Below are 9,536 nucleotides of genomic sequence, written 5' to 3' on the forward strand. Positions count from 1 at the left end.
ATATAACAATTTACACAACTCTTCTTGGCCTATTGGTTGAGAGCTTAGGCTTCCAACTAAGAGGTCCAGAATTCGAGTCTTTGTGTATGCGTTGGATATGAATTTGATTTAAATGATCTAAATATCCAAAAAAAAAAAAAAAAACAATTTTAAATCTATTTTAAGCGTAACTTACAGTATGCTGATTCTGTACTTATGTTGGTAGATTCTTATCTGGACTTAATTTTGATAAATTAAAATTAAAATTATGAAAAACAGTTGAAAGTGGTCAAATTAAAATCAATTTCGATCGAAATATAACAATTTTAAATCTATTTTAAGCGTAACTTACAGTATGCTGATTCTGTACTTATGTTGGTAGATTCATTGGAATTGACTGCCACTGTCGCTGTGTTTGTGTGTTTTTTTTTACTTTTGTTTGTTAAATAATTTATTTGTTTCCCTTTTTCCTTTGGTGCTTATATAAAGCCTGTGGATTTACAGGGAGGAGGGAGAGCCTAAGCGGTGTGGGCAATGAAAAGGCAAGGGAGGGACTCTGCTCTCATCTTCTCACTGGAGTGATGCTTATTGGGCACCTGTAATGGTGGTAAGGTTCTCTCTTTTGAGCTGGTCGATCTCCTTTGTTTATCCTTCTCACTTCTTTCTTTGTTTCTCTCTCTCTCGAAGGCTGCACTCCTTGCCTTTTCTCTTTCCCTCTTCAATTCCTTTCGGGTCCTCTTCCTCAGCCTGAAAGACGAGTTCTTTCTGGTTGCGATTTGATTTGGGCTTTCATGGCTGTCTGTTCGCCTTTCTGAAGTGTGTTTCTCTCTACAATCTTGTTGATTTTGTGAGGATTTGGTTGTTCTTACTCGTCTTCCCCTCGAATAAAAACTGGGATTTTTCCCCCTCGCATTTCAGCCATTTGTTTTGACTAGGATTCCATTTATTCTGCTTTCCCCATTTCTGTGGTGTGTGTTCACATGGGTTTCTTTGTCTGTGGCCATTATTGCTTGTTATCTCCGGTTTTGGATCTGGATTTTCGCCCACTTGCTGAAGATTCTTTGATTAGATATCGTTGATTTGGTCTCCTTAATCTCCTATCTCAGTGCTGAAAAGATGCGTTTTGTCTGCGTTTTTCTTCAGCTTCTACTTTTCTCATCCAAGAAACTGTTTATTTGATTTTTCAGGTGATGTGATTACTACTGATTTGGAGGCTTTCGGATTTTGTTCTCGTCACTGGTGATTATAAAAACGAGCGCAAGAAAGAGAAGAATGAATAAAAGAACAGGAATTAAATTAAGTAATAAGAAATTGGAGTTGGGAGTTTGGTGCTTGAGGGCATTCTGCTCTTCTTGATAATTTGCGAATCTACAGGTTTTGCTGCTGTGTGTATGCCCATTTTAGCTGCGGACTTTGTGGGTTTTGCCTCTGGTTTGGGAAACACCAACGCTTGCAGCTTTGACTCTTTAAACCCTAAATTCCAATTCTCTATGCTTGTGCGGGAAAAAAAAATCGTTCCTTACATTTTCCCCCTTCCTGACTATCTCTACTTCAAAGATTCCATCTTTTTCCCCTGCAGAGATTTTATTTTATCGTCTTTATAAGATCCCATAGAGAAGCTTTCATTAGATTTCATGTTCTTCTGATGATTTGCGTTTAAGGAAGTGGTGAGGTGTTGAGGTCTCAGTACTTGAAAACTGATCTGCAAATTTCTTTCAAAATGAAGTATATGAAGCTTGGATCAAAGCCTGACGCCTTTCAGTCGGATGGGAACAATATCAGGTATCATAGTTGTTGTGCATGTTCCTTAGGACTTATTTGGTTGCTTGTAGATAGAAAACATTTTTGGAGAATGGTGTAAGAAAATGATATAATCACTTTTGAGTGATTTTGAAAACCTTTGCAGAGCTACAAACCCATATTGATTTCTAACCTCATCCAATTAAATAGCGAAATTTAATAAATTCCCCATTTTTTAAATCATGTTTTCTACCTTAGATTAACCAAATCAACCTTTAGGCAATTCCAGTTGCAAGATTCTTGTGCTAAAGTATTGCTTTCTTCGTTTGCTTATCAGTACCTTTTTTGTATAATTTTGAGATTTGGCAAAAGTGGTAGAGTTTGGGACTGCTCGGATCTGGTTATATTCCACTGATTTTTTGCCATGAATAGAACTGTATTAGCCTGAGAATCTCTAGATTAGTCTTCTTCATTCATCAAAAGGCTTTACTATCCTTAGATGATAAAGGAGCAAGGTGTCTATTTGGGGATAATGCATGCATGCTTTTTTCTTGTTAAGTAAGGCTTTGTTTGGGACGACTTTCTTACTGCTTCTTAAAACAGCTTTCTAGCTTCGTTTTTTACTTGAATGCTGCTTTAAGAAGCTGTAAGAAAGCCGTCCAGTTAAAGTCTTATTAATTTAAAATATGTATTTAGAATAAATTGATCTTCTTAGCTTTGAGCAAGTTCCTCAACCCTTTCTTGTTCTTCATGATTGTAGTCAAATATAAGATAAACACTACTTTTAGCTCTTTTCTATTTCATACCATGATGAATTTTTCTTAATATAGGATGTTGATAGCCATGATTCATCATATTTCTTGAGTGTGTTATTATTGTTTCATGATTTGTGCATTTATGAGCACCAAGTGGTTTATACAATTGACAGCACAACAATTGCATCTTGATGTGATTTTACTGCCCTTCTTGGCATTTTGGAGTTGATGAAAAAGTAGAAAATGAAATAGTTCTGCTTTTCTTTATGATGAGTGTCTGATTCTGATGTTTGACTATAATAATTAAGCTTGCATGGGTCCCTAGTTTGCATTTCACATGTGACATTTGTCAGCTTGATGATAAGATCCAATTATCTCCTTTTCCTAATTATGCTCATCATTTCCTTTTTTTTCTTTTTGCCTATATTATGATGAACAAATATTAAATTCTCGCTTTGTATCATTTGTTCAAAGTCATGCTTGTTTTAAGAGTGTAAATAGATAATATTTTTCAGTTTTTCCTCCTGGATGCAATGTTTTGGCTCGGGAAATAAGGTGATCTGCAGTATCATGGAGTTAATTCTTGAGTAGAATTTTGTAAATTATTATTAGCTACTTTTTGAAAAGGTTCCTTTTTATGGTATATCTTTTCTGTAATTTTAATGATACTGCCCGAAGTAATTTTATTAATAAAGAGATCTGCCAATGAAGCCAACCGTGATCCCGGTCCCAATTGTCTAGAATTGACAACACCCCCCTGCTTCTTAGGCCTTGCAAGTCATTTAATTCTATCGTTGGCTTTAGCTGAAACTGAGTAATCTTGTTTAATGCGGTATTTCCTAGCATGTTATAATCTATTAAGTCGCTGTTGAAATGCTAAACGAAATAGATTGTGGTTTCAAATTACTCATATATGAAAAGGAATTGAAAGAAATTGTTCGATTAATGTTGCAGTTGTTGTAATTATAAGGGAGCAAACTTTGCCTGGTCATATGCATATTCATTTTCTTTTTATCTACCATTCCAATTAAATCAATTGAGAAAACATATTCTACAATTGACCTGTGGCATACTTCATTTTTTGTTTTATCTCAATTTTGTTTATCATGAGGTTAATTATGTAATTTATTTTTGCAGGTTTGTTGCTAGTGAATTGGCAACAGACATTATTGTTAATGTGGATGACGTCAAGTTTTACCTTCATAAGGTAACAATGATATGGTTTGAAATCTTAATGCATATTGTATTCATTACTGATTTTTCTCTATGGTATGACTTCTCATTATATCTGAAAGTTTTAAATCTTTCTTAATTTCATGCATTCGTAACTCTCTTATAGAACCCCAAGCCTGATTACAAATCACTTTCTTATCATATTAGTCTTATGTTTTGTTTGGGATGACTTTCTTACTGCTTCTTTAAGCAGCTATGTAGTATAAAAATTAAAATTTTTGTACTATGAAGTTGCTTTAAGTAGAAGTAAGAAAGCTGTCCCAAACGAAGCCTTAATTTACTACTTCATCCTTATGCTTTATTGCATTTGATAGAGCGCTGTTCATTTTCACTTCTTGGAAGATAAATTATACACAAAGTCAGATGCAAGTTGCCAATTTTGCTCTTTGTTGTTGTCAGAAGGCTGCTTGCTTAGTTGTCATGGAAGACTATGGTATATGTTGATTAAAATCAAATCTGCATTGATGAAATAAATTCAAGAAAATTTACTAGCACTATTTTACATCTCCAATGCATTCTTTGTTCCAAGCATTTTGAATTTAATGATACTTCTACTTGGAAATATATGGCGGATTGGATGTTATCATGAACTATTATGCACCAGTCATATTTTAAGAAGTGCCTCCAACTTTTGTCATGAATAATTTTATGGGCTTTTACATTGCCATTTTCTCTCTGTGCAGTTTCCCCTTTTGTCGAAGAGTCCCCGCCTTCAGAGGTTGGTTGTCGCCACCGCAAGTGAGGAAAGCAGTGATGAGATTGGAATTCCCGACATCCCAGGTGGCCCTGCTGCATTTGAGATTTGCGCGAAATTTTGCTATGGCATGATTGTCACCCTCAACGCATATAATGTTGTCGCAGCTCGCTGTGCAGCAGAATATCTTGAAATGCATGAAACTGTTGAGAAAGGGAATCTCATCTACAAGATTGATGTGTTTCTCAATTCTAGTGTTTTCCGCAGCTGGAAAGACTCGATCATCGTGCTCCAAACCTCAAAATCCTTGCAACCTTGGTCAGAAGACCTCAAGGTGGTTAGCCGCTGCTTGGACTCAATAGCTTCCAAGGCTTCTATTGATCCTGCAGAAGTAGAATGGTCTTATACATATAACAGAAAGAAACTCCCATTGGAAAATGGCGTAGATACTCAATGGAACGGCGTTATTAAGCAACAATCTGTGCCTAAAGACTGGTGGGTTGAAGATCTCTGTGAGCTTGAAATGGACTCCTATAAACAAGTTATAATGGCCATAAAATTCAAGGGTAGAATATCTGGTGAAGTAATTGGAGAAGCTTTAAAAGCTTATGCTTACAGAAGATTGCCGGGCTTCAGCAGAATAACTTTGACAAATGGAGAAGATTTTGCGAAGTGTCGGACTTCACTGGAAACCATTGTATGGTTACTTCCTACCAAGAGAGGATCAGTATCGTGCAGTTTCCTACTGAAACTGCTGAAAGCAGCAAGCTTTCTTGATTGCAGTGAAAATTGCAGGAAAGAATTGATCAAGAGAACAGGACAGCAGTTGGAAGAAGCATCAGTAGCTGATTTATTGATTCCTGCTCCAGTAGGAGGGAGTACCTTATATGACATTGATCTTGTTCTTGAGGTCATGGAAGAGTTCTTAATGCATCAGCATAGCCATATTCGAAGCAGCCTGCAGACCTCAGGAGATCTTCTCGAAGGTAGGTGTTCTGGTTCAGTTTCTAGCAATGCGACGGTCACTGTTGCAAAACTGATTGATGGGTACCTTGCTGAAACTGCCAAAGACCCTGCTCTACCTATTTCAAAGTTTGTTGAAATAGCTGAGAAGACATCGAGTTTGTCGAGAGCAGTTCATGATGGGCTCTATCGCGCTATTGATATGTTTCTAAAGGTAATCACTTGCATATCATAGAAATTCTTTTGCCATAGTATGCTTCTAATCTTAAAGAAATCTGCAGCTATCTGCTATCTTTATAACCTCCTTGAATCTTTGTTTGTGCCTTGCATGTCATCTAAGAAAACAAGATCTGCAGTGCATGGACATCCCTGATGCCTTTTTTTTTAAAATTTAGGTTTAAATCAAACTATTTTGTTTACTTGGGATCTGATTCCTGTCTCTGTTCTAAAACAGCTATTTTTGGATCCATTTTAGGCCATTTTTGTCCGTTATGGCAACATTATGTTGGGCTTCTATTATCTCTACTGTTTTTCATAAAGTATAAATGCTTATTACTTTCAACTTAATAAACAGCTGGTTTTGTAATCGAAGCTACTCACAGAACTAAAGCCTAAGCTGCTTAAACGGTATAGTCTTCTGAAATTTTTACTAACATTTTAAACTTTTCATATATCAAAATTTTCAAAGATTTCTTTATTTGTTGTAAAAAAAAGTAAAATATTTTGATGTACATGATTTTAGTTACTTTCAATGTTTATTATTTATATTGATGATTTATATAAAAGTTCTAGTATATTCTTAAAATAATAAATAGTTAATTCTTCCAAATTTGATTCTTAGGCTTTACACAATACGCGTGCACTCGTCGTTGGACGAATTGAATACGGTTGGTATGATATTAAATATCGTATCGTATTGTACAAACACCTATCTGTATTGAATAGCTCAAATTCGGAAGAAATATTATAACAGGGTAAATCTTGCTCTCAAAGTGCTGATTTATCCGGATTTGTTATCACCATTTTGTGCATAATTAGTTTCCATCTATAGAGGCAACTGCATCTGCATCTGCATCCACCATTTTGCATCACCCATAGCCTTAAAGTTTGCATTTATTTTTGCATGAGCAGGAGCACCCAGACCTCACAAAGATTGAGAAGAAGAAAATATGCAGTCTTATGGACTGCAAGAAACTGTCACCAGATGCGTGCATGCACGCCGTGCAGAATGACCGACTTCCCCTTAGAATAGTAGTACAGGTCCTCTTTTTCCATCAAGTGAGACAATCTTCCATAGCTTGTGTTGGTCAATCACTTGTCCCTCAAGAAAATGGTGCTGCCTCCTATGGGGTTTCGAGATCCGCAGCGACAACGGCAAATACCAGGGATGAATGGGATGGAGTCCCCACCGCCGGAGACATCAGCTCTCTTAAATCTATGAAGCTAGTTGGTCGAGCAGGAACAGGAAGTGAAAAGAGTAGTAGCAGTGGTGACACAGGCAAGAATTGTGAGGATAAAGTTGGTGGAAAAGTGAAGTCTGTTCTCATGCCTAGTAGAATGCTGAGCAAGTTGTGGTCAGGGAAGGTATACGGCGGTGAGAACAGTAGCTCCGACACATCGGAAGGTCAGGGGTCAATTAACCCCGACGAAGCTAAGTCCACCTCCACATCAAGAAACCTAAGGTATCAAGTTACTTAGCAGAGAGTTCTAAAGCTGGATATGGTGTTTGTAAACAGAAGTTGTTGAAGAATTTATGAGAGAGCTGAGAGGGCTTCCTTACATGGAAAAGGTATTGTTGTGTATTGGGATTCATTACTGTGTACAGAATGTTGAATGTAGTATTTTGTTCATTAATACACAACGATACATAGAAATACCCATAGCTCGGTGTGTATTTGGATGACTTCACAATCTTTCCCATGCAAGGCCAGCTCTCATGGTGATGGGGCATATAGATGTTTCAATTGTTTACAGTTGCACAATGAGAAGAAATTTTTGTTGTAAAATGGATTTTGGGAAGAAAGCTGCATTGTCATGGGATCTTTTTTTTCAACGAGTCTTGCTGAGCAGCACTGAAGCTCTCTACCTATGTTATCATAAGAAAAAAAAAAATATTTTAAGTTGCTGCAGCTGAGTAGAACTCCAGATTGCACTAAGGCTTCTCTGTGTACAAAGTAAATCTACATTTGTGGGAGGAATTGTTTTTTATTTCAGGATCTAATTTGTAACTAAAACCATGTTACTATAGTTGACAGAACAATGTTAATTGTTATTGAACACATTTTCTTCCGTTTTTCACTTTTTTGTGAAGGAATACCATGTAATTTAGCAATTACTATGGATTCCAGCGTAGGAAACGAGTTTTACGGAGGTATAATTTACACAGGGTTGTTTACTGGAGCTTACTGCCTCGCCAACCTTTCTACCTCTACCAGCTCTGATACAAACATCGAAGTTTATAATTGCTGTAAACATCGTCTTGAGACAAACTTTTTTTTTTTTAATGTTATTCTATTTTAGTTAGCAGCTTCTTTTATGATAGTTCTTTTTAGCTGCTGTTTGGTTTGAAGTTTTGTTATTATAAAGTAAATCAAATATTTGGGTTTTAATTTTTTAGGTGTTTGGTTTGACACGCCATGAAATAAATTAAAATTCTGATGTATTTGAAACTCTTCGCTTCAGCTCATTTTAAGCGTAAAGTAAAACTGTTTACAAATTTGAGTGAAAAAGGATTTTATGAGACACGAGTGAGGGAGAGAAGTCCATTCACGTTCGTGCTAGTAAGTGACCGTTGTTTCTTTCTCCATAACAGAACTCATCGTCATTTCTTTCTCTATTGTTGATGTTGGATATTGATCCAAGATTTATGTAGTTTTTATGTGTGCTTTCTTTAGATTTTTTGAATGGCTTGTATTGTCATTGGTGTAGCTGTTAGTTACCTATATATAGAGATATATAGAGGCTATAAGCTGTAATAGGGATATGACTAAGCAATAAGAATTTAGTTTGCTATTCTATCTCTCCTTTCCTCTCTCCCTCCTCTCCCAAGAAGCTCATGAAGTAAGGGCTTCTTCCTCATTCAAGATCCTAACAGCATTCATATATACTAAATTTTTTTTGACAGTAAACAATGATATGATCTATGCTCTCTTAGAGTTTGTTTGGGACGGCTTTTTTACTGCTTCGGAAAGTTGTTTTCTAGTACAAAAAATTTAATGTGTACTATAAAACTACTTTTAGAAGCAAAAAGAAAGCCGTCCCAAACGAAACCTTAGTTTTGGAATGATTCGCATCAGTAAACAACTGCATTTTCTTTATGCTATTAATCATTCTGTAATAGCTGTTAAAGTCTTGGTAGGATAAATTTAATTATCATTATGTTGTTAATTACACAAGATAATTTGATCATATTGAAAAATCAATGCACGCTACAAGAAAATACTTTTCTGATAGAATTTTAAAGCATGAAACTGTATTTGAGAGTAAGCATCTATTGAATCAACAAAGGATGCATTCTGCTTCTCCCTTTCATGATCTGCGCTACCTTTCCCATGGAAAGATAAATTAATTTGTATAACATATATTAGACATTTGGATTGAGTCAAGCTGACTCGCACAGGGCTAACAATTGTTCAAATGACTTGACTTTGTCAACATGGCTTATTTATGCAAGTATGCAGGAAGTCAAGGATGTGTGTAATCTTTTATTTGCATGTTCTAAAATAAATATGAATGAAATTTCCAAATTGAAAAAACAAAAAGTATGTGAGATGTTGTATAGGATTTGTTCTACAAACATGGATGAAGTGTGTCTTTATTTGTGTTGTAAATATGGATGAACGATTAGAAGTTGAAGATTACTTAGTCGATTCAGATGGCATATGATTCCATGATAATCAAAATCGTTCAATTGTTCATATGATTATTGCTGCAGCGGTGAGTGTTATAGTCCTACTTATGCATGAGGTAGGGAGAAAACAAACAAAAATATAATCCTAAGTGGAATATGCAATGTCGAACATATCTCTCTAGGCTATACTTTGGTACTAATTAAGATCGTATCAATATGATGCGAATGAGGAGGGAATATTTCTTTAACTTATGCAACTTGCTGCGAACAAGGAGATTACTAGTAAACACACTCCATGTTTGCATTGAAGAACATGTTGCTA

General features: G+C 35.8%; 1 protein-coding gene across 1 annotated transcript; it reads left to right on the forward strand.

Annotated features, from left to right (window-relative positions):
* The first annotated feature begins 448 nt into the window (after positions 1-448).
* LOC110116283 (BTB/POZ domain-containing protein NPY3) lies at positions 449-7,662 on the forward strand. Its single transcript, XM_020849800.2, has 5 exons — positions 449-586; positions 1,167-1,761; positions 3,612-3,681; positions 4,391-5,578; positions 6,496-7,662. The coding sequence occupies exons 2-5, from the start codon at positions 1,700-1,702 to the stop codon at positions 7,060-7,062; spliced, it is 1,887 nt and encodes a 628-aa protein (XP_020705459.1). The 5' UTR covers positions 449-586; positions 1,167-1,699; the 3' UTR covers positions 7,063-7,662.
* The last annotated feature ends 1,874 nt before the right edge of the window (positions 7,663-9,536 follow it).

This window comes from Dendrobium catenatum, unplaced genomic scaffold (assembly GCF_001605985.2).
Source record: "Dendrobium catenatum unplaced genomic scaffold, ASM160598v2 fragScaff_scaffold_601, whole genome shotgun sequence".
NCBI classification, from domain to species: domain Eukaryota; kingdom Viridiplantae; phylum Streptophyta; class Magnoliopsida; order Asparagales; family Orchidaceae; genus Dendrobium; species Dendrobium catenatum.

What these genes read in the sequence shown, in the direction of transcription:
- LOC110116283 (XM_020849800.2), top strand. Translation starts at nt 1,700, where the DNA reads ATGAAGTATATGAAGCTTGGATCAAAGCCTGACGCCTTTCAGTCGGAT. An exon ending in TCAAGTTTTACCTTCATAAG is followed by an intron (nt 3,682 to 4,390) that starts GTAACAATGATA and finishes CTCTCTGTGCAG; the next exon opens with TTTCCCCTTTTGTCGAAGAG. An exon ending in CTATTGATATGTTTCTAAAG is followed by an intron (nt 5,579 to 6,495) that starts GTAATCACTTGC and finishes TTGCATGAGCAG; the next exon opens with GAGCACCCAGACCTCACAAA.